Source organism: Homarus americanus, unplaced genomic scaffold (genome assembly GCF_018991925.1).
Source record: "Homarus americanus isolate GMGI-L3 unplaced genomic scaffold, GMGI_Hamer_2.0 scaffold27231, whole genome shotgun sequence".
NCBI classification, from domain to species: domain Eukaryota; kingdom Metazoa; phylum Arthropoda; class Malacostraca; order Decapoda; family Nephropidae; genus Homarus; species Homarus americanus.
This window is the reverse complement of record NW_024718545.1, coordinates 3,170,778-3,197,225: the sequence shown is the minus strand read 5'-3', so window position 1 is coordinate 3,197,225 and position 26,448 is coordinate 3,170,778. Positions and strand designations below refer to the sequence as shown.

Below are 26,448 nucleotides of genomic sequence, written 5' to 3'. Positions count from 1 at the left end.
CACAGAATACGTGACTTTTCCAACCTAACTTAACATCCCAGCTACATAACTACCGGTCTGCCCAGCCAGGAATTCCGGCTGAGTAACTTCCTCCTATATTGTTGGTCAATCACTATAAAACAGTGAAAAAGCGACATTTCTATAATCGTTTTCTATGAAAAATCGCCCGCAGGTAAGTCCTCAATAATCACCCCAAAATTTGTGGAAATTATATTTACAATGTATTAAATACCGGTACATAAATGGAAACGAAAATCCATTCGGTGTCGTTAAGTTTGTCTTAAAAGTTTATTTACTGGTAAGGTGGGTATGGTTATGTAGGTTAGGTCAAATTATAATAGGTTCTGTGCATTCTCACTTCCATTTATCTAGTTAATAGATTGTAAATAATCAGCTTTTCACCCTGTTTTACCCTGAAATTTCCCTCCTCCTCCATGCCCTGCCCAAGACAGGTGATTTATGATCATAGCAAAAAACTAATATATATATATATATATATAAATACAATAATCTATGAGAACAACACTAATACTGTACCCTAATTTAAATAAAAAGTTGTCGCCTTTTAAAATACTTACAATATGTATTGGTAAGAACATGTGGAATAACTTTAATTAACAAAATAGATCAACTCCGGTTAATTTATAATAGTGCATTGTTCTTTCTTTGGGTATTAGAAACATGGGAGCCAAAAAAACAAAAAATCACCAAAAACCAACCAAACCAAACCTAACCTAACCTAACTTACCCCAACCCAACCTAACCTAACCTAACCAAACCTAACTTAACCTACCTCAACCTAATGAGGTGGTGACAGGTTAGATAGAACAGTGCACTAGTATAAAAAGACCACAACTCTTCATGGTGGAAGTGCTGGTCTCAGACATTACCCCCTCCCTATTCTTAATCCTTACAAGTCTTCTAAGTATACTGGTAGTCCAAGCAGTTTATATTTAAAGTTTTCTTCACATCCTCTGGCCTCAAAATACAAGTTGCATATTTGAGTATTTTCAGCACATTTGGAATACTATTTAATAACTGTGGTGCTAAATTTGAAGATGAAGTGTAGGTGGTGGTTTATAACTCTTTCAACAGATAAGGCAACTCCTATGACTAAAACACAAATTAAAACACTACAATACTTGATAAATGAGCAAAAAAAATTATATTACACAGCTTTATACCTCTTCATGGAGAAAATAATATCACAAACTATCATTCTTTTTAACTGTAAATGTTCCTTCAGTTCTTGTTAAGACAATTAGATTATTATTTCAATATAGTTTGTTGATTAATTTTATATGTACTATCATACTGCTGATTTATTGTATACTCCATCTCCCACTAACCACCACCCAGCACCATTACCAACGCCAACACCACACCACCACTACCATGACACCCACCACCACCACCACCACCCACCACCGACACAGCCATCACTACCACCCACCACTACCACCCACCACCCCACACACTACCACCACCCACCACCCACCACCACACCCATCACCACCACCACCACCCCCACCACCCCCACCCACCACACCACACAACCATCACCACCACCCACCACTACCACCACCCCCACCCACCACCGACACAACCATCACCACCACCTACCACCCCACCCACCCATCACCACCACCACTACTACCACCACCACCCACCACTGACACAGCCATCACTACCACCCACCACTACCACCACCCCCACCCACCACCGACACAACCATCACTACCACCCACCACTACCACCACCCCCACCCAACACCGACACAACCATCACCACCACCCACCACTACCACCACCACCCTCACCCACCACTGATCATCCAACTTGAGAATATCCAACACACAGCATGGATCAGGTAAGCCCTTATAAGAGTTGGTTTATTATCCGGCCAGAGGTAAGCAGACTCCCACACGCCACCACCAACCCCTCCCGTGTTGTGTGGACCTACAAATACATAGATCATTAATTATCATTCAGCAGCGACATCAAACAATACAATATAATATGAAATAAACACCGAGATTACTTATGGAACTTATGAATCATGTAATCAAGAAACAAATTAGATTTAATCTCAATGACAATGGACATTAATTTATACTCTAAAAAATAAACACTTCGTTGTCTTATTCTTGTTTGAACTTCGGAAAACTGTTAAAAAAAAAAACTTACGGTTTATTTACTGTACATCGACCATGCGTGAACACCAAACATTAATGTACTTTTATCTGGGACTAATCGTGTTCTTGGAATAAACAAATGAAATACTTTAAACAGATTTCTCCTTTAGTGGACGTCTCCCCTACAAACTGCGTAGCTGCCACCACCTGCTACCGCCTCCCTAGCAACCAACCAGATGTTACCGTATCTTAGCAACGGAACTAGTCACCGGCGACTTCTCGGGTTTTCCCAACATGACTCATAGCGGCTGCTGCTGGGTATATAAGCTCTGTCTCTCCATTGAGATTGATTCTGACCAACCTTCTACAACAAGCAACGCCTCCTCCTCCGCCGCTGCCTGGCAGCCCTCGCATCTCCTCGCCTGCCTGGCGGTCCTCCCTCCCGCCAGCGAGCATGGCGACCCACCAGCTGTCCTCTGAGGTTCCTCACCAACCAACTCTCATTCTGCCCATCTTCCTGAACAAGCAACACCTCCTCCAGCACCAGACTGTCTATCATATAACTTATATTATACAAGAAAACCACATTAGAGTTTCCTTCCATCCTGAGTGCTAGACAACATTAATATCTCGATACCCCTACACTACACTACCCTCCACGTCACCCCTACAGTACTCCACTACCCTCCACGCCACCCCTACAGTACTCCATTACCCTCCACGTCACCCCTACAGTACTCCACTACCCTCCACGTCACCCCTACAGTACTCCACTACCCTCCACGTCACCCAGGAGTACCCCTCACCCCACCTGGGCTGGCTGAGCATCTGGTCTGAGGAGAGGCAGGGAGGGAGGCCGAGGTCATCAGGGACACCAACACGGCAAGCCATACGGACCATACTGTGGGTGACACAGGTGAGAGCTTCAACCAGGTGAGCGGGTGTTGTATGGCCTGCTGCTGCTCCGCCAGTGTCAGGATGTTTACAACCCGTGTAAAAGTGTGGTCGGTGTTCCTGTACTCGGGTCACTAGAGCAACACAACAGTCGCTCGTAAACCAAGGAGGTACACGCGCACTGACGCCGCCTCGTCCACAGTCTTATTCCTCTACTAGCCTGAACCCAAGTACATGTTGATATAATATACAGTATCAATTGCACATATACATAATGTATGCATGAATACTATTGTTCAAAACATTATTTATGGAATTATCAACAGATATCCCTAGTTTCTCCTACACTGTTGTACTACTGCGTTTAAACGGCCTATGCGAAGTATCTAACAACAACACGTAGCAAGGTTGAGAAAATGATTCCGGGAAGGGTGACTGCCAGCTGGGTTTGTTTATGTGACGCCAGTATGGGGAACACGCCGTCACCTTCCAATAGGCATACTGGGAATTCCTGCCACACCCACCACTCACAATAGATACCAACACGTCCTCCTTCACACACTAACCCACATCCTACGTGTCTTGAATATAAAGTAAAACGGGATGGGATAAAATGCTTTGATTGATAAAGAAGTTAAATTAAGTAATACGGGAGACTGACAGACGGCCTCGTAGCCTTGATGACTAACCACACACAGTAAGATAATGAGAGGAAGTAGTCGATCTTGACCTTTTGGGTGATATGTGTACACACTAATAAATAAACAACTAAACCTAACCCCAAAAAGTGGAGGTGTGGTGAGCAATACTCGTACACCCACACTCACACCCGACCTGACCTTGAGCACAACTCTTATCTTATCTTATCTTATCTTACAGGTGGTTAAATATATCTGATACCCTGTGCATTTCTCTCGTGTTTTCTCCATAGTTTCATTCCCTTGTAACTTGTTTTCATTCTTCCATCTAAAAATATCACACACACACACACACCAGGAAATTAAAGTATACATATTGGTGATAGAGATGTTGTGTTAGCCTGCTGGACATACATAAATACATACATAAATACATACATACATACATACAGACATACGTACATACATACATACTACATACATATATTAAACAAGATCCTCTTCCGTATGCGATAGGAGGGTTTAGTGGAAACAGGCTGAGCGAGAGATTTAGGAAGAAGAAAAACAAGTGAATGCAGACAATGCTCGATGTAGATAGACCTTGAAACAAGAGGAAGTTGGGCCGCGTGTTGACTCTGGTTCCCTCCTGCTATACACCACAACACTCACTTGTATGTCATTGCCTCATGTTATCTCCTCTGCTCTTCTACTGTACGTAACACAGACCAGTGATTTTTCCAATTATATTATATTAAAAAGAATTAAAAATATGTCTTGGGGAACTCAGCTTTTGGTATGATATCTTGACTAACGCCTGAATTTGTTTCCACTTTTAACCACAACTTTCAAAGCTTTAACTGACATTTATCGCTCGGAGTCTATATCAGCCGCAGGCAACTCAAGCGTAGTAAGCCTTCTCTAAGTGAAAGACTAAGGAGAGACCAGATTGGAATAAGACCCCCTGATCGTGTTCAGCGTCCGATGATGCTTGTCACAGATTGTCATAGGAGGTAAATTAAACGATATCACAATAAAAAGAAGTTTTATTGGCACAAAAAGTAGTTAAGAGCAGTGAGTCAGGTGCGAGGGACTCTTGCTGTCACACCTGGCAGGGACGGTGGCCGCGGACTGGACGGCGCCACCAACTGACCGACGCTTCTCACACACTCCTTTACCGACCGACGCTTCCAGACACTCTCCGTTCTTCGCCCCTTCTTCAGGAGGCCGTCTGGGGGCTTGGAAAAGTCACTGACAGAAGTTACGGAGGGATATTTTGCTACAAACTAAAATCTACAACTGATTGTACGAGAGAAACTTCCTTGTGTAGACGATGGTGCGGCTGTAACATCTCTTCTCTGAACGAAGCCGAACGAATCAGATGAATCTTTATGGTGGGGAGATAAATGCCCCGCTGCCTGGCGCCTCATGCACAATACCCGGCAACAACTGGAGTCTGGCTCAAACTACATGCCACATCTCGCTTCTCGAGAACGTCCTTTCACTTTTCTTTAATTATCACATTATATGGACACATTATACACAATGAAACACATAAAACAACCGCTTAACAAATACGATTGATCAAATGTTACCTAGAAAAGCCTTTCGGAGTCGAATGAAATAGGTGAGTTTTATGGTACGTTAGGCTCAGGGCGAGACACCATGGCCAATACAGCACGCAGGCTCTCACCTTCCTCTAAGTCCGCGGCGAGACGACACACTGGCTGGACGCGCTGTGCTCCCGGGGCCTCCCTACTCAAACATCCAACTGGGGAAAGCTAACAGGAAATGATCTCGAGTGTCTGCTATTTGTCGAAGGTTGTGCAATCTCACTCACGAAGAGTCCTTCCGGGAGGCTCAGCAAGTGATGGTGGGTCGTGTGACACTGCTGACTTTTCATAGTAGAGCTGAGAGTAGTGTGACCTGGACAGCGCCTGGAGAACACCTGACACCAAGCACAACTGGAGAAGGTGGCTCCGAGGAACACGTCTCAGATTCCTTCTTACGAGTGCATTGAAATCCTTGGCCGCTTCTTTGTCTATGGATGAACAGTGGAGACTAATTACCTACATGCGGATAATCTTTATTAACGGACAGGTAGTGAATATTTCTCAAGTCATCTGAGGGCATACAAGAGAGGCTCGTCCCCCACCACACCACCCTAATGTGTAGGAATCAACCACAAACCCAGTCGGGTAAGCCAAGGTTCCAGTTTTTTGTTTCTCGCACATCAGATTACTCATCATCATAAACGTATCACAACGTTCATGGCAAAATTTATCATTCATCGTCTTCAAGGATTCACAGTTGACCTTCATCCCCTTTCTTCTTCTTTTCTTTAATAACAGATAATCAACACAACACAATCCACGGTGTTATAATATAAATTATCAGCAACACCAAAGACACATGAACCCAATTCGTTCAGAAACGACTTTTCTCTAAGTCGTGTTTCTGCAACACAATAACTCAATGACAACTCTTTCCAGATCATTAAAATAACATCAACATAAGAACTAATGGTACACAAGCTGCCAGTGGCATCACAGAAGGATTTTATCGGACCAAAACAACGAAGGAATTAGTCTGCATCGTTGTGTCTTTTGGCGGGGGCAATTCTGACAACACAATGCTTTCTCAGCCCTCTGGTGTCCTCCAAATCCTTGACTGTATCTGACAGCTTAGCGAACTGCGCACATTACCAGTATACTGTAATCACTGGCGGATCCGGGGGCGGTAAAAATATCCCTGAAATTGGTCGGGTTTAAAAAACCTTTCGGGGCGGAGGGCTACAGTCGTTGAGCCCCCCAAACACATCAGAGTGCCCCCCTCAAAAAATTTCTAGATCCGCCACTGACTGTAATCCTCTTCTGTTTACCTCGATAAAAGGAAACAAATAGACAAAGCAAAACCTACATAAGTGTCCACCAATGTGAAAGTGGGACCTACAGACCTGGTGGCCCATTAGGGACAGTGTGGATATAGCACACTGCGAAAGCAAGGCCTATCGTTCCTTTTGACTTTAGGAGTTTGAAGCAAGAGATACATAAAGAAGGAACGGGGTCGGCACTGCAGTTGACACCAGCGATCCTTAGTTTTACAGATTGTGTCAGGCGATGATAAGAGTCTTCATCCAGCCCTGATCAACAGGACCGTAGTTAAAGTACAACCAACACCTAAAGACAATCACCAGGACTACAGCCGTAAACACAACCACCACAATACAACTACTACACAAAATACAACCACAAATTCCATGAAATTAAAATCATAACTGGAAGAATAATTATACGTTCAAAATTACAAAAGAAACGTCCTTAAAACCAGTTATTATCAAGAAGACAGGTTGGGATTACAGTGCAGCAGAGTACAACACTGATTACAGCATAAGACTGGGCAAGGTTGGCGGTAAAGGTAGACTAGTTCTCCCTCGTGCCTCGGGAAAGTCCAGGAGGCCGTAACTCTGGACAGTAACGACATATAATGCTCACTATCGAACTCCTCTGAGATCTTGTCATATATCCACATTCCAAGTCTAGTTAAAAGTTTGATATTTGTTCGAGTTATCATGTTCACAAGTCCCGGACACAAGCAAGGACGGACACAAACAAGGGCGGTGGAAAGCACGCGTTCCTAAGGTCCTCTTCACGGACGCCAAGGGATGAATTTATAATATGACAAGGCTGAGTACGCCGCAGACTCCTTCCCGAACACAAACATACACGACTAACCTCACGAAACTAAACTGTATCATTATCGAAACCAAGCAAAATGTATATGTCCACAATATTATGGGGCTAATATGGAGGACGTCAAACCCGACGCATTATTTGTTTAGATGTTTATATTCTTCCTATATATTCACCAGTGAGCTTGGTAGATAATTAGGTGACTAGGAGTACACTACTTTGTCTTTCTCGGCGTGATGCGACGGTACATTGTCAATCATCCGATCATCTCCAATCGACGCCAGTCGCTAGTTTGTTTAAAAGCCACGCGGGTTGGGTTGCTGCTCTCACGTAAAATTACATCATATAATAGTTCAATATAATAGTAAATTCGTTCAATTTAATATGCCGGGGGGTCCGGAGGGTTGAGCCTCACGGCAAGGATGTAAGGTTAGATAGGTTTCTTTGGTTAGGTTGGTGAGGTCTTCTAACAATGCTTCTGTCACTTGTTTTTCCTATCACCTAAGACTAGGTTAGGTTTAATTTAGAAATAACTATCTTTTAACACATTTTCCATAACTACGACAGTGTCCTCTATAAATCATACTGAAATTTCAGCGTTTTAAAATTATGTTTCTATGAAAAAATCAGCGGCTGTGAAGTCGTAAATAATGACCTCGCACCTAAGCCCATCCGTAATGTATTCCCGCAGTACTAAGGTGAAAAGTGTCACTAAATAACTAACCAATCGTTTACAACAGTCATACCAAGAACAGCATCATAGCAAAACCACAAATTAAAAGATTGATCAGCTGTAACGCGAACATCAAGATACCAAGGAACAAGAATTTCACAAAATACGCCACTTGAAAGTTTCTCTTCCACTTACACAGTCCTCAAAGCTTTTTATTTAGCCACTTTCTTTTTTTAATTTTATTGTAGTGGAATTATGATGTTTCTTATAACTTAATACTGTATGTAGTAACAATTTATGTTTTAAGCTGCCCTTCCTCCTCCTCTACTACTACTACTACTACTTCTAGTACAACTACTACTACTAACAATAATAATGTCATAATCATCACTATACATACCACACCCACCACCATACATGTCACAACCATCACCATACAGGTCACAACCGTCACCATACATGTCACCACCATCACCATACAGGTCACAACCGTCACCATACATGTCACCACCATCACCATCCATGTTACCACAACCATCACCATAAATGCCACAACCACCATCACCATACATGTCACCACCATCACCATACATGTCACCACCATCACCATACATGCCACAACCATCACCATAAATGTCACCACCATCACCATACATGCCACAACCATCACCATACATGTCACCACCATCACCATACATGCCACAACCGTCACCATACATGTCACAGCCACCATCACCATACATGTCACCACCATCACCATACATGCCACAACCATCACCATACATGCCACAACCATCACCATACATGCCACATCACCATACATGCCACCATCACCATACATCACCATACATGTCACCACCATCACCATACATGCCACCACCATCACCATACATGTCACCACCATCACCATACATGTCACCACCATCACCATACATGCCACAACCATCACCATACATGCCACAACCATCACCATACATGCCACAACCGTCACCATACATGTCACCATACATGCCACAACCATCACCATACATGTCACCACCATCACCATACATGCCACAACCATCACCATACATGCCACAACCATCACCATACATGCCACAACCGTCACCATACATGCCACAACCGTCACCATATCATTCTAACCAATAGATGTTCCCTTCTGCAGGAGACAAGATGAGGAGTGAGGAGAGAGACAAAGTGCCGTCGTCGCCAGGAGGGAGGGAGGGCCGCCCCAGGCACCAGCAGTTGCCCAGACTTAGGATCGTGGTACTGGGGGCGGAGGGCGTCGGCAAGTCGGGTGAGTCACTGCACTAACAACACCCACCCACCAGCCTTACCCAACATGGTGTTTATAATTTGACCTGGGTGGATCTTATACTCTCTCGCTTGTGTCATTCTCTCAGGCTACACCAACTAACTATATGTCTGCTTGATTCATCTTTAAGCGATTTTGTTTGTTGGATATTTGTTACTTTAAAGCACTTGCTGTGAACGGATCCTTCAGCGAATTAATGAAGATAGATTTATGTTCTATTTTACCAAGAATGAATCAGCGAGAGATATATACACAAGCAAGGACACGGTGTTAGCCAGTTCACTGAAGGAGCGGAGGCCGAGGCATATACTTGCCATTTCGTAAGTAAATTCAATGTTGCTTTTACGCAGCTCCAGTATCGGGACTGTTAACCTGTACGGGCTGTTCCAACACGGGTTTGGGTCTTGCTTAAGGAAAATAACGATATTACCTGAAGTAGCATATTACGGTCCCTTCGATTTTATATAAAATTACTATAAAAGTAACATTTCATAAATAATTAAGTAGAACCATAATGGAAATAACGAAGTAACCCAAAACCTCGGGACGCCTCAGGTATATTACGTCACTTTAAACTGTTTAGTCCTTACTATTTAAATCATAATATAACTAGCTTATAAATTCACCTGGAAACGATCTTAAAATTTCATATGAATGACATCCTAACCAATATTAACAGTGCGACCGTGAAGATAAACCTATAATGCCCACGATGGACATTAACACAGCAACATCACATCCTGCACGGTAATTCATCAAGATGGCGTATCTTTATTAAGTGTTTATGATTATACAGAATCTACAGAAACAATTTCTATTACCTTGACTCAAAGAAAAAACCTCTAACTGCGCAGTCGTCTAAGTTCCACATGTTGTGGAGATTTGTCAAGATATGTTACACAATAAACACGAGCAGTTACCACCAGCCAACCAACTACTGTACAAGAAACTTGGTTTGGCGTCATCGTTCGGGTCGTCTTGTAAACACCTCACTACCCAAGGTGTTTAAATGTCACTTTATACACAAAAACGATATCATTTTCTGTAATGAAAAAAATACATGCTGGAGAATATATATATATATATATATATATATATATATATATATATATATATATATATATATATATATATATATATATATAATAAAATGTTTAACTCCAAAATAATAATGGGACTCAACTATCACGAGGAAATCCGTGAGGCCTTGCAGGTGGTACATAATAGACTTTCTAAAATGATTTCGGTAACTTCATTAATTGTATTAACCATTAACTCCATTTAAGGACAAAACTCATTAATATACTACACGACGGAACGGTGATTGAAAACAATTAAATTTCAGATTAACTTATAAATATAGAATAGGTATATTTGAAGGGTGTATATTTGAGCTCACTGGTATTTGGTTGTCTCCCAAACGAGATGTGAAACTATTGTTCTTTAAAACAACACAAACAGAAAACAGGCACTTTGGGTAACAGTGAGAATGAGTTTTAAGACATTTATCACCACACTATATCCTTGAGAAGAAATACATAAAATTAACATAATGTACGTAAAAAAATATTAGTAAAATGGTCGACATGATAGAGAATGTTAATAGAAAACGGGTCTGGTAGAGGATGAAATAAAGTAACATAAAGAGAGACATCAAACACCAAAGAGAAGAACTCACGATAGGGTGTTGTTGTGAGGCGTGCGGTGGTGTGAGGGTGAGGGGGGAAGGAGATGTATTATATGAGTGGTCTTCTGCTTATGGGAGTTGCGGGTCGAGGAGTTGCATGATAGTAGAAGATGAAGTGTCTGGTTGATTTCCCCGCCAGCCTTACGAGGTGTTGTGGCCATGTAAGGTCAGCACCACCACCATTTATGACCTGGGTAATGGCTCACCACTCACTTCCTCTCCCATTACGGTTGCAAATGTGCACGAGTAATACATGGTTCACGTCACATTATTTTCTTTCTTGGAATTTCTCTCTCTTTGAAATGTAAATACAGAATTATCGATGTATTTTTTTCTTCACATCCCACCGAGAATCGTTTGACCATCTGGTTGGCTATAATGTTTACTTACTAGCCAGGAGCCTGACCCTAAATATTGATATGCAGTATTTAAGATGTGATTGTGTTAAGGTTCTGCTTCATAAAATAATCAAGACTCATGCAAGCAGTCGACCGTCCACGTCTCTATTATCTGGCGACCCAGAAGAGGATGTTTACACCTTGTGATCTGGTCTTGAGAATGTCCAGTGAACATTAAACTGTCTTGTATCATTAGCTACAAGGACCTCTTACGCCCAGTAGGGAGCCACACGTTACTTGCCCCTAATGTTTATGTAGATCAGTAACCTGCTGATCCACTCACAAAACAGAGTTTCTTCCAAGTGTTCCTCACATAACAAAAATACAATGTTAAATATATATATATATATATATATATATATATATATATATATATATATATATATATATATATATATATATATATATATATATATATATATGCAAGTAAATCACTGTAGTTGCGAGTGATCCAGGTATATGCTGTAGAAGCAGCAAGGGATAGACCAGTATATTTTTGTAATGTGGTGTACGGATACCGAGTTGGATTGGGGTAAAAGTTGGGCAAGACCGTGCCAGCAGTGGGTAGTGTGAGGCCGCAGGGTGTCCCCATAAGGAGTGTGACTCATATTGGTGTTGGCCACTTTAGGTAAGGATATAACCCCCGCAGCAGGGGCGGAGTCCCGGCGGGATGACGAGTCTCTGTTGATCATGGGTGGAGCTCCAGAGGTGTATGTACCAAACACCTGCCTGACGGTGTAGAGAGTGGGAGGAAGAAAGGTAAATGAAGAAACATAGTCAACATAGTGTCTCTAACAAAATAAAATAGAGGATATTATATATTAAAAACGTCAGCGCCTGTGTGGGATGTTATGGCGCAAGAAACACCAAACAAATCATTATTGGTGAAGTTCTGATTTGCGGTTAAGTATTGTATTCCGTGGTGAGGCTCTCCACACACACGTGATCCTTAACTTCCCACACACATCCATCAACCTAACTGGGGACATGGCGACGTCCTTGGCCAGCGCGTGATATGGATAAAGATATTCCGAGACCCTGTAGATCAGAGCCAACACTGTCGGAACTCGTTATGGGGCCCGCTTGACGTGTACTGTATGTTGACTTTATAATGTATTAGTGCGTCTCAACAACTAAGGTCTTGAAACACTGGTCACACTCCCGCCCTGTGTTTGTTGTGGTTTATCTCACTCAAGGGATCATCTGTGTAAGTTTGTTATATTATCCATGAGGTGATAGTCTGAGAGTTTCTTATGATAACAGGACATTTTATTTCAACTTAGTGGCATTATTTTCATTCCCACAATCTCATCATTTATCTTTAGTCAATTATACTTTGTTTAACCTGACTCTTCTCAAAACGCGTCGTCAGGGTCAGCGTATAGCGAGGTGGTGACCAGGGCACGAGGAACACAGCTTCCCAACTACAGTGTTTACTTAAGGTACTCGCTCCAAAAAGTACCTTTACGGAGGTGACCGATGAATTTCAGAATGAACGCCGCGACTCCTGTTGTCTTGGGAGGGTTGTCAAAATTTTTCGTCCTTTGTGTCATATTGTCTCACACAAAATCATAAAGATACTTTCTGGAGCGAGTTAGCGAGTTATACATTACTAGTTGAATAGCTGGTGATATATGAGTTTTATATCATGTTGGTAATATGACCAGCTGAGAGGATATCACCATTTAGTTATGTTGTATGAGTAGAGATGATCTACCTCACAGGCCTGGCGCCCACACCCCTGGCGGCCATAAGTAGCGATACTCGACTCGCGAATCGCCAACAAGGTGAGACTGGCGCCAGCCTCCTGAAGGAGAACAAGGGAACGGCTGAGAAACAAATAAAATCGGTTATTATCTGCATATAAGCTCATCCAGGGTAACTTTTTACACCTGAAAGCAATAAAGGAAGGTGACTATTGCCTTTTATACCGGTATGTTGGTATGAGCGGCCAACACTTGTGAGGAAAGAGAGTTGTTGTTCTCCCCGGGGCCACGACTAACGGGTTGAGTTTTTCGAAATATTCATAAAAATGTTGCATAATGTACAAGAAACTTAATGACAGCGTCTACCTAAGGAGTTTTCTGACCTTATTCACTATGGCCTGAGAATCATTTATTAAAGCGACAGACATTAATTATGATAATGGAAGCTGTGACACTCATATTGACTACGTAGCTAAAAAAAAAAGTTCTTATTTAGAAACAACTGGACAAGTACTGGTCAGACTCAGAAAAAACAAAAACCCAATCGAATAAAAATAATCCAAATAAAATAAATCCTCCTGATATATTTCTGCAGAGTTTATAATTTATTTTTATTATTTTTAGTCTTGAATCTCTCATATTTTCATACCTCTTGATTCATACTTATTCATACATACCTCAGGCCAGGTGTAATAAATTATACCTTAATTACTCGTCTACTCGTTGTTTATATAACCTTGACAACACCATCATTACCTTGTTGTTGTTGTTGAGAGATTCACTGAATAACGCATCATCAGACTCCAACCCCTATCTTGGTATAGCATTTTAGAAAGTATTTTAGAAGTGTTCCTTGACCAGCCTTCACGATGTTGGGTTAATTGAATACCTGGACGAAAAAGATTACACACTCCATCAACAATATTGGCCGTAAATACCTGGTTCGTGGATCGTAGTACATGGCGTTCGTGGACAATGTATCCGTATTATACTGCGTTGTAGGTCGGGGTCTTGTTTGCCAACCTCACGACTCCCCCTGGCGTTAGGTGATGGTTCGTCGCAGTACCCAGCAGCTGTCGATGAAAACCTAGACTGAGTTTATCCCAAGACCAATACTTCAAGGCTTCAGGTACACAAGTTATGAGCTTACACATGTGTTGCAAGATGTTACATACAAGGGAAGATAATGCTGGTATGAGAGTGAGGTGTCCCTGTGTGCCTCCTGCTCTCCTCCTCATCACTCCACACCCTTGTACTCCACCTGAAGTACCTCCACACCCTTGTACTCCACCTCTCCCCATACTAATGCTGTGCCCTTCTCCATACCACTGGCTGCTCTCAACTCTCCTCACCCCTACCACTAACTCCTCCGCCCCCCCCATCACTAGCTGCTCTAACCCTCCCCCTACCACTAGCTGCTATTACCTCTCCACCCACCACTGGTTATTTCCACCCTTCCTACCACTATTGACCACTTCCCTCCCCCACTTCCCCCACAATACCTGGTATCTGGGAGCTGTGGGTAACCTCTGAGAGACGAGCTAGTGGGTGAACCTGTATTGCCTCCACCCCAACCCCCACCCCTCTCCCACACACTCCCCAACACACACCCACGCACCCCAACACTTCCACATACACACCCCAAATCCCCCCACATACCCCAACGCTACACACACACACACACACACACACACACACACACACACACACACACACACACACACACTCCACGTACTAAATATTATCATGTCCATTATTTATTATTAGGTAAAGAATATTTATAAGTAGACGCCGGAGAGTAACTATGAAGAATAACAAACACTGTATTAAGTTGAAGAATAGTGAACACATTTAGCACAGAACTAAGAACAACTCGAGAATCACCTGAGAATTAACCACCTCCCCCCTTAGGGTTATTTCACCTGAAGATTAACCCCCTAATGCTACCTGTGGGAATGTACCTTAACTATATTTTAACTTCGACAGCAAAATTATAGACTTATGTTTGTTTATGAATGTGTATTATTAGTTATAAAGGTGAAGTGTTAATTGTATTATTTTTTTCTGTTGTAAAATGTTATGTACTGTATTGTTTGGTGCTGTGGTGAGGAGGGATGGTGGCGTGGTGAGGAGGGATGGTGGCGTGGTGAGGAGGGATGGTGGCGTGGTGAGGAGGGATGGTGGCGTGGTGAGGAGGGATGGTGGCTGGTGAGGTGTCACGTCTGACAGCTGGATGAGGTGCTGTCTGGTGTTTATCTCTCATATATATGCTGACCCCTTCACCCCGCCTCTCTGTTTCCTCGTTATGATTCAACTCAGTATGCAAGGGAGGGCGCCAGCATGTAGTATAGAGGTTTTGTTTGTGTTTTGCAGCCCTGACGGTACGGTACCTGACGCGACGTTACATCAGCGAGTACCGGCGAGCCATAGACCTGCTCTACCGCCATACTGTGTCTCTCGATGACGTCACCTCCGACGTGGAAATCCTCGACGTGTCACTGCGCCAGGTGGGTCTTGCAGGGGCTTACTCATTAATATTAATGTCGAATATATGCAAGAATTTCCATTATTGATAAGTAACGTGTTGGTGAAGGTGAGGCAGTACGTGTAAGGTGTGTAACTGTTTGTGTATACAGCATGAGAACGAGGGCGTGTCGTCATCACACACACGCTGGGGTGAGGGCTTCGTCGTGGTGTACTCAGTGGACGACTCCGCATCCTTCCACGAGGCTGCGGCCATCCTTGACGCCCTCCAGCGACTCAAGGCGCCCGTCTACGTCCCCGTCATCCTGCTGGCTAACAAGCGGGACCTCGACCCTGGCAGACAGGTGAGTCCTCTCTTCTGTAGTGGCATTCATGGAGCAGTGCCACAGATGAGGTGCGTGTCATAAACTACGCAGAATACATAACTGGATCCCATCAACTCTATTTAGGGATGTTACAATAAAGAGTTTCTTAGATTTTGTTGAAATTTGTAGTGAAACTTTTTGTTGTGTAAAAAAAAAAAATCCACTGTCTACATCACCCGACTAACAAGGTATAACTATTACAGGTGTCAGTAGAGGAGGGTCAGGCACTCTCACTACAACAAGGGTGCCAGTTCTACGAGGTGAGTGCCGCAGAGAGTCACGTGGGCGTCACTCTGGCGTTTCAGGCACTCCTACGAGAGACCAGGTCCCTACAGCTAACTCGTCCCCTCCCCAGACAGAGACGCATCTCCATTGTCGCCGTCTCAAGGTGTGAACGCTGCAACATTACGTACATACAAACCTGTTTTACCTCCACCAAACTTAGGCTTCAGTCGTTTGTGGAGACCTTTAACCTTTCGTACTGAATCTCGGAGAACACATTATATCCCAATTTTCTTTTTCGGCAAGTTTGAACCTTAGATTTTATCACTGACACAACGAAGGAATTTATTATAGAAAGTTTCAAAGGTATAAAAACCAGATACAGTATAATAAAATACAATAAATACATTAGATAATATTAAAAGAACAAAAGTTAACGCAGCAAGTGGTGTAACCTCTTTTTTTTTTATCTTTCTTCAGAATGATTGGGTCACTGATAGGGCGTGGACCAGACCCTCCCTCGCCTACACTCAAGCCCACCGTCATAGTGAAGGAGTCTGCTGGTAAGAGAACCCTCAGGAGGAAGGACAAGAAGAGACCCTCCCTTAGCCTCTAGGACACCCCCCTCCTCCGTCACCTCTACCCCCAACACACACAAACTCCCGGAAAGAAAAAGAAACTAAATTTGTACCACAGATTCTGGGTACAGTTTAGTTCACTCTGCGGTACTCATGAAACACCACCCGACAAGAGGATGAGGAGATGAACTTGTTCGATCATAGTATCCGGTACAGTTTGTTTACTCCCACCGAGGATCTAACTCAAGGCTACGGAATTGTGCTGGTTAGATTAAGTGTCTGGTACACTTTGTCACCTTAACGACCGTATCAAAAGACTCGCAGAGGACATTCGGACTTTGTTATTTTTGTTTTCGTTTCATTTTTTTATTATATTTTCTCTTATAATAAACTACCTGATGCCATACTGGATCAAACTATGGCACCTTACCACTGTGTTCATCATCTGTTCTACTTCAGTTATCTTATAGTCTGCTGAACAGTCACTGCCAATTCGCCAAACTTACGCGAAAATAAACCTGAATCTTTAGCGAGGAAAGAAAATTGAGGTATCGAGTGACTGAGGAGGAAAAAGGGAAGGAAGAAAAACAAAAACATTAGGTTAAAAATGTGAGAAGGTGAGTAGTCATGTTGTATGTTGCCTTAGTGAGTATTGCTCGTTGTTCCGGCCGTCCAGCAACAAGGTACTGACTGGGTGGTTGTGTCGGGTGGGGGGCCGGATACTCCCGCCTAGCTGTGTGTGTGTGTGATCTCAGGGTTCGTGCCTCATCTGGCCTGGTACCCATCTCTGCAGCCTGTTGTTGTGTTGTGGACGAAGCTGGGAACAAGTTTTCTCAATCTTTGTACGTTAATCACTCTTTTCCTATTACCTATTGTGGACATACTTGTTGAGAGAGAGGGACCTTTAAAATACCATAGTGAATTCTGTTCTCTCAAATTCGTCAACTCAAAATATAAAACCACTTTAATATTGAGTACTAAATCAACTAAAAAAAAAACCCACACATTAAACCAGGATGTACTGAACTGTTAAATGTTCTTGATGTATAACAAACACACACCGTCACAGGGAATTACACAAGAGAACAGTGAACAAGTCCAGTAAACGTCACAGCCTAGGTGTTGTTCTTCAGATGTTATCACGGCCACCAACTTTTTTTCCCCTACTGGTAGAGTAACACACACACACACACACACACACACCCACACACACACACACACACACCCGACTCTAGTGAAGGGAGGAGTGTTTAACGTGCGAACCTTAAGAGAATTTCGGCTCCAGAGTCACAAAGGTTTAATAGATAATCGTCATAACTGGTTGATTTAATTTTCAATATAAAAACAATATATAAATCCAAAACACCATTAAAATTATACTAAGACTCAAACTTAACAAATTAGCATCAAATAAGAAAAATAAATCAAAGCAACAGAATCATTTAGGTAATATTTTGTAACCAACCTTTATTTTGTCTCTTCACTCATTCATACTAACTGAACGCCCCCCAGTTAAAGTTCAGAGTCTTTATGATATGATGATCTTTTGTGATCTAGAGCAAAGAAACATTTAGGTCCATTTTTGTGTCTCCATTTACGAGGATTTTTTTTTTTTAACCTTACGAACTTTTGTGAATCCCGATCTTGTTATGACTCAGTTGTGAACGTGAGAGGAGATAGGAGATCACCTTGTGGTAATTAATGTGTTAGTGGTATATTAATAATAATGTCTGTGATAATTATTTCTTTATGTTCGAGTCTTCATTTAACAGTAAAGGGGATTATGACAGAGTGTGTGTGTGTGTGTGTGTGTGTGTGTGTGTGTGTGTGTGTGTGTGTGTGTGTGTGTTGCTTCTTCATGTTTCACCCCTCTGCACATGCTTGTATGAGTGTCTGTCGCCTCCCTTAACTCATTCTCATCCACACCTGTGTTATAATTTAGAACACCATTTATATTACCTGTTTCAGATGATATTTTTGTAATAAATTGTATGTAAGATTTTATTTGTTTTTGTCTTTTTTTTAACCCCAACGGGAGGGGGGGGGGGGCTCTCACACCAGTACACCGGGAATCTTAATCGGAATGAGAAATTCTGGAATGAACGAGTAACAAAAAAAATCTTATCACCCAAACCTAACTAAATAAGTCACGTACTATTGTAACTAATTGATAAAACCTGCAACGAACTGCTGAATTAACTTAACTCTTGATAAAATGAAATTGAAAATAATCATTCATGTTTCTTCCTGCAACAGTTAACACAAACGCTTGGTACTTACACAACGAAATTAATCCAAACATTACCTTTGACGTATCAAGAAAAAAATCACAAATATTACTTTGAACATAAACAACTGCCATAATAAAATAGTTTCCCCGCAAACATTTTTTATTTTCTTTGGTAGCATCTTATAACGCTTAGTGTGGGTGACTCAAGTATTATCGTTTGCGTACACGAAATGGCTCCAAGTATATCCTACCAAGAATACCATACACAGATCTATCTCTTAATACTCACTCGTTGGTGACTAGTTTAAGCTGTAATCTGGACTATATGCTTACGAAACCTCAGTTGTTAAAGGGAAATACATTATAACATCAAAAAGAAGAGCGGTTAGTCATAAAAGATAGAGCAGTTTGTCTTAAAAGATAGAGCGGTTAGACATAAAAGATAGAGTTATATAGTTATAAATACATAAATCTCTAATTTTCTTCTGGTTAAGTGTGTCTGGTTTTGTCTGTTATCATAGGAGAATATTGTCTGAATAGGCTATGACATATAGGCCTCTCTCTAACAAACACGAAGAGCTGGACTGACGAATCGGTAATTACAATCTTATACCTAACACTAAGACATTGAGTTTTTGCTTATATTAAAGAAAAACTACAAGAAAATAAAAAAAATACTACCATATGAACGTTTCAGAACACTTCATTCACTGTTACGTTCTAAGTAAGATGATGATGATTGTAGATGAGCAGAAAGAGAGAAGATAAACACACACACACACACACACACACACACACACACACTTAGCAAAACTCTCTATCACTGTCACTCTGTTTTACGTACCTCATATCCTTAACAAAGAGGTTTATGTTACCCCGTTACCACGACCACACGAGACTATTTTCAACAGCCCAATAAACTCATAAAAAAGAGACACAATCACCAACGGCAGGAGTCATACCAGCCCACAAACACGCCAGCCTTTGTTTATTTTTTATTATTATTATACTTTTTTACGTTTTACAAGGCAATAAATTAGACTATCATCCATAAACTTGGAGAGCCAATCAAAGTTGTGTTAGGAGGGTGAGGGGGGTGTAGGGGGGGTGTTTCGCTGGTGAGGGGAAGGGGTGTCACGAGGGGAGGGGGGTGTGTTTCTGCTGGTGAGGGGTAGGGGGTGTTTCTCGGAGGGGAGGGGAGTGTGTTTTGCTGGTGAGGGGGGAGGGGGGTGTGTTTGCTGGTGAGGGGAGGGGTGTGTTTCGCAGGAGGGAGGGGGGGTGTGTTTGCTGGTGAGGGGAGGGGTGTGTTTCACAGGAGGGGGAGGGGTGTGTTTCGCTTGTGAGGGGGGGGGCTGGAGAGAGGAGGGGGTGTGTTTGCTGGTGAGGGGGAAGGGGTGTGTTTTGCTGGTGAGGGAAGGGGTGTTTCTGTGTTTGTGTAGGGGAGTGTGTTTGCAGGAGGAGGGGGGTGTGTTTTCGCTGGTGAGGGGGGAAGGGGGTGTGTTTCGCTGGTGAGGGGAGGGGTGTGTTTCGCTGGTGAAGGGAGGGGGGTGTTTGCTGGTGAGGGGAGGTGTTTTGCTTTGGTGAGGGGGAGTGGGGTGTGTTTTCGCTGGTGAGGGGGACGAGTGTTACGCAGATATAGGAGTTTGTTTTGATTTTTTTTTTAATCATAGTGTTCTGGTACACACACACACACACACACACCTCAAGCTTCCCTTCCATCGCCTCTTGCTATTCAATCATTACTTGGCTTCTCTCTATACTTCCCTCAAACATCAACGATTACTCTCTCTCTCTCTCCCTCTCTCTCCACTCTATCATTAGTCTCTGTTTTCATTCCCTCTTCTGTAACTTCTCTGCTGTGACACCTTTTTCCTGTCATTCTTAATCATCATCAGTATCTTCTTCTACCCCGATCACCACCACGTCTTGTCTTCCAATTAACTATGTCAACATTAGCAAGTTATTAAGGACATGATAACTCCTTCCTCTTCCTTCTCTACCCCTGCAGCCGCCTCTTGTCTCTGTCTATACACCTACTGTCCACCCCTACCAAGAAACCCCCACCCCTACCCCCACCCCCACCCCCACCACCCCCACCATCCTGCTGCTCGTGGCTATAACCCCCCCCCCTACAGTGATGGTAGTGGGGCCCCCGAGATCGCTAATAAAAAAAATCTCTGGGTGAGGTAAAAGTATCGATAGAAGAGGTGAAGGAACCCGCTGGGAAATTCGGTGAGTGGCCTGACCCCCTGTAGGTAGAGCCTCGTCTCGTCTACTCCTCAGATAACTGGCTCCTCTACTCTGTTTACACACAGGATAATAATATTTCTGTGCAAAATTTTGAGAATATATGATATTATTTGACTAAACCAATAACGAACGAGGGGGTAAGAATGATGGAGAGAGACTGCATTTGCATATAGATGTTGGTAAGGGGGATGGAGGTTGTTTATGCCACTCGTCAACGAATGTGTATAGGGGACAGTGTTTGGCTATACTGGATGACACGTTTCCTGTCTGTCTGTCTGTCTAGCTGTCTGTCCATCTGTCTGTCTGTCAATCATTAGGGTAGACAGTCACTCTAATCAACTAATTTTCCTAAGAATTCTTCCCGACAATTGACAGAGTTGTTATCTGTATGTGATGTTTGTTTGAATTGCACTAACATGAATTTCTGTACACGAAGGTAAGGTCTTCACTGGTCGGTATACGTCGTAAATATATAATACGACTCAGTCTACCAGGTTAATCAATACCTTTTACCATATAGATAAGGTGTGAATAGTTCAATGGAAACGCCTCTGTAAACCAAACGGTGAAGTAAGATATAAGTTTACGTAAGTTTACTCTTTGTTAAGGTAATAAAAGATGAATGGAAGTAATGATTAGGGTGTTAAGATGTTGTTAATGTATGTGTGTCTGTCAGGCATGGGTGGTAGATTATGGTCTCTGGCCGCCACGATGCTGAAAATTTTCTCTAAAAGTCTACGAGTCCTTCACAACATGTACCACCTCCCCCCCCCCACCTCCAGCCCTCACAAAGAAGAAGCCTCCCCTTCCCTTCACACCTCCAAAGAAGATGCTTCCTCCCTTACACGGATGATGCCTCCTCACACCCTCACAAAGAAGATGCCTCCCTACACGGACGACACCTCCTCACACCTCACAAAGAAGATGCCTCACACCTCACAAAGAAGATGCCTCCCCCTCCCTTACACGGATGATGCCTCCTCACACCCTCACAAAGAAGATGCCTCCTCCCTTACACGGATGATGCCTCCTCACACCCTCACAAAGAAGATGCCTCCCTTCCCCTCACACCTCACAAAGAAGATGCCTCTCCTTACACGGATGATGCCTCCCTCACACCCTCACAAAAAGATGCCTCCCTCCCCACACGGATGATGCCTCCTCCTCACACACAAAGAAGATGCCTCCCTCCCCACACGGACGACACCTCCCCCCCTCCCTCAGTCTCTCACAAGGAAGATGCCCCTCTCCCCACCTCCCCACAGTAAGGTGGCCGCCTCTCAGTGTGGTGTAGCATCATATAGATCGAGTTTTTTCACCTCACCACTTAACTAGACCTGCTGGGACTGGGGGGCTAGGGGGCTGGGGGGGGCTGCTGATAGGTCCTGGGATCGAACGCTGGCCAGTAGAGACCTCACTAGCACACCAGCCACTCCACCAACCTAACACACCAGCCACTCCACCAACCTAACACAACCATACATAATTAACCTAACCTCTGAATAAACTAAGATGACTAACTGAAATATTAACGCAGGTGCCACAGTTCACACGTTTCGTTCACTGAGGACGAAACAACTTTAAAAAAACAAGTGTGACGCAGTGGAGAATGAATGTTAATAGTAGAGTTATGCTGCCGTAAAAAAGATATTTGCACCTACTTTATGGTAATGTACCTCGGGTGGTGTGTGTGTGTGTGTGTGTGTGTGTGTGTGTGTGTGTGTGTGTGTGTGTGTGTGTGTGTGTGTTAAGAGAAGGTATTTAGTGAACATCAAGTCACCGAGCAGTCTAGAGGCCATATTGAACGCCGCATCTTGGTGTCTTAAGCTTGAGTCAATCAGTCAGACGTGGGCCTTACATCACCACGGGCTATGAGAACAATGTTTACACTCGTGACCCTTCCCCTTCCCTTCCCCCTTCCCCCTCCCCCGCAACTCCCTTCTCCCTTTGATTCTGTTTCTCCTTGTCTATTTCTTTATCTTCTTCCCTCATCCTTCTCCTCATTGCTTTCACATCTCCACCTCTTTCTCCTCCCTCTTCCCTCCACTGCTTCTCCTTCTCTACCCCCTTCCTCTTCCAACCCCTCTTCCTCCTCCTGCTCCTCCTCTTCCCTCACTGTTTCTCTACCTCTTCCTCGTCTCACTCCCCCCTCTTTCCCCCTATCTTCTCCTCTTTCCTTTCATCCGCCCTCATTTTCTCTCTTTCTTCTCCTCTTATTTTCCTCTCCTTTTCTTCCCACTCCTTCCTCCCTTTCCCCCTACTTCCCTCTCAGCTCTTCCCCTTCTATACGCCCTCCGCTCTCTTCCTTCCTACCCTTCCTTCTCTCGTCTTCCCTTTTCCTTCTCCTCCTCTTCTTTCTCCCCTCTTCTCTGGTACTCCTCCTCCTCCTCCTTCTTCCTCCCTCTCTACCTTTCTCTTCCCTTCTTCTTCCCTTTCTCTTCCACCCTCTCTATTTATATCTCCTCTTCCTCCTTGTTCTCATTCTTTCCTCACTCCTCCCACTCCTTCTCCTCCTCCTTCATTGGCTTTCCTCCTCCTCCTCCTCTGTCCAATCATTAATAACCCCTGAAACTGAAAAATGACTACGGCTTTTTTAATTGGTTCATTAATCTGATTTTCGCATTCCTCCCAAAGAGCGAGAATGGGGATATCGTATCGTGGAAAGTCGTAACTAAGATTACCTTATAAGTAGGATTTAATTACCTCATAAGTAGGATTTAATTACCTCATAAGTAGGATTTAATTACCTTATAAGTAGGATTTAATTACCTCATAAGTAGGATTTAATTACCTCATAAGTAGGATTTAATTACCTCATAAGTGAGATTTAATTACCTCATAAGTAGGATTTAATCACCTCATAAGTGAGATATAATTACCCCATAACTAAGAAGTAATTGCCTCACAAATAACTTGACTCACAAATAACTTGACTCACAAATAACTTGACTCATGAATAACTTGACTCATAAATAACTTAACTCATGAATAACTTGACTCATAAATAACTTAACTCATGAATAACTTGACTCATAAATAACTTGACTCATAAATAACTTGACTCATGAATAACTTGACTCATAAATAACTTAACTCATGAATAACTTGACTCATGAATAACTTGACTCATAAATAACTTAACTCATGAATAACCTGACTCATAAATAACTTAACTCATGAATAACTTGACTCATAAATAACTTGACTCATGAATAACTTGACTCATAAATAACTTGACTCATAAATAACTTAACTCATGAATAACTTGACTCATGAATAACTTGACTCATAAATAACTTAACTCATGAATAACTTGACTCATAAATAACTTAACTCATGAATAACTTGACTCATAAATAACTTGACTCATAAATAACTTGACTCATGAATAACTTGACTCATAAATAACTTAACTAATAAATAACTGAACTCACGTTATTTATCACTATCGAACCTTTAATTATTGATGTAGACTGATGAACCTGTGACCTGGAGGAGGGGGAGAGGGGGAGGTCATCATCATCAACCAGGTGGGGGGTGAGGGGTGGCAACGGGAGGGAAGGGAGGGTGGCAAAGGGGGAGGGAAGGAGGGAGGGAGGAGGGAGGGAAGGAGGGAGGGAGGGAGGGTCATTATAATTACTTTAAAGGTAAAAAAAAATCACATGTTTATCTTTCAATGGTTTGGTTAGGTTAGGTTAGGTTTGGTTTGGTTAGGTTAGGTTTGGTTTGGTTAGGTTAGGTTACTCTCTTAAGGGGTTTTAAATACACTAAAACGACCGTCTAACTTAACTTATTTGTAAATCATTTTCAGAATCATGTAAAAAAAATGTATATATGGATCGGATGCTGTAAAAAAAGTGTTCAACAAACGTGTAATCAATTTACGAACACATTTTAGTAAACCTTTTGATGCCCTGAGAGAGAGAGGCGAGAGAGAGAGAGAGAGAGAGAGAGAGAGAGAGAGAGAGTACAGTACAGTAGTTCAGAGACTGGAGGTATAAGTACTTAAAACATCACAAGAAACAGAACCTCTCCTCCCTTATCACCACTCAAGAACACCCTAACATAGAACCCCCTACCCCCTCCCCCATTTATAGACCCCAGAACAAGCACCCTCCACCCCCACCCCTACCCTCCTCCCCATTTATAGACCCCAGAACAAGCACCCCCACCCCTACCCCTCCCATTTATAGACCCCAGAACAAGCACCCCTCCCCTTCCCCACCTACCCTATAGCAACCCCCAGAACTGACAGTAATACTAATAATAATTTCTCACACTTAGGTCGTAAATTCTAGAGAAGTAATGGCGAACGAAATGAGAAGAAAGAAACCCAACTCAGAATAAAACGTTCAGGGAATGGAGTGGAGACTTGTGTAATGCCTCATCAAAATTCTGACGGAAGTGAACGATATTAAAAGTTCATTCATCCACCTTCATCACTGTCCAGGGTTGAAAAGCCTTACCAGGAAAGCTACAGAAACGTTTTTAGGTTAATTAGAATATGAAGAAAACGTTTTATAGTAACGTTTTATATCACTCAGGTACAAAAAACAATCTACAAAGACGTTTACCTGCTGAAATATACAAAAACCACACACACACACACACACACACACACACACACACACACACACACACACACATTCATCTAAAGTATAATCAAGGTATATCTATCTCCTCCCTGGCATATATACCTCAACTACCTACTATATACCTTCTATTAAGCCTTCAGACCCCGGTGACTCTCCTCGGTATATCTTCTTAATTTTTTAAAACTTATACTTTCGTTAATTAAAAACTTTGACGGTATATTTTCAAGGGTTTTTAATAATTGCCGCCCTCTGACCTGGCTAACTGCGACCTGTTGTTGTTGTTATTATTATTATTGTTGTTATTGTTGTTATTGTCATTGTTATTATTGTTATTACTTTGGATAATCACTCCACTAATTCATTCGAAGACGCTCTCTCTCTCTCTCTCTCTTCTTCTTTCACCTTCCACTGCACACGTAACTCAGTCTCACTCTACCTGTCTGGATTGGTCAAATTCTTAGTATATTCAATTTCTCCTTGTATTAGGAATGAAATGAGAGAGAGAGAGAGAGAGAGAGAGAGAGAGAGAGAGAGAGAGAGAGAGAGAGAGAGAGAGGAGAGAGAGAGAGAGAGAGCCCAGGACTTCTAAA

General features: G+C 42.6%; 1 protein-coding gene across 1 annotated transcript; it reads left to right on the top strand.

Moving 5' to 3' along the window:
- Positions 1 to 5,348: 5,348 nt before the first annotated feature.
- LOC121859743 (ras-related and estrogen-regulated growth inhibitor-like) lies at positions 5,349 to 18,787 on the top strand. The gene is made up of 6 exons (XM_042356705.1): positions 5,349 to 5,861; positions 9,194 to 9,325; positions 15,508 to 15,641; positions 15,771 to 15,962; positions 16,187 to 16,371; positions 16,686 to 18,787. The coding sequence occupies exons 1-6, from the start codon at positions 5,831 to 5,833 to the stop codon at positions 16,819 to 16,821; spliced, it is 810 nt and encodes a 269-aa protein (XP_042212639.1). The 5' UTR covers positions 5,349 to 5,830; the 3' UTR covers positions 16,822 to 18,787.
- Positions 18,788 to 26,448: the final 7,661 nt, after the last annotated feature.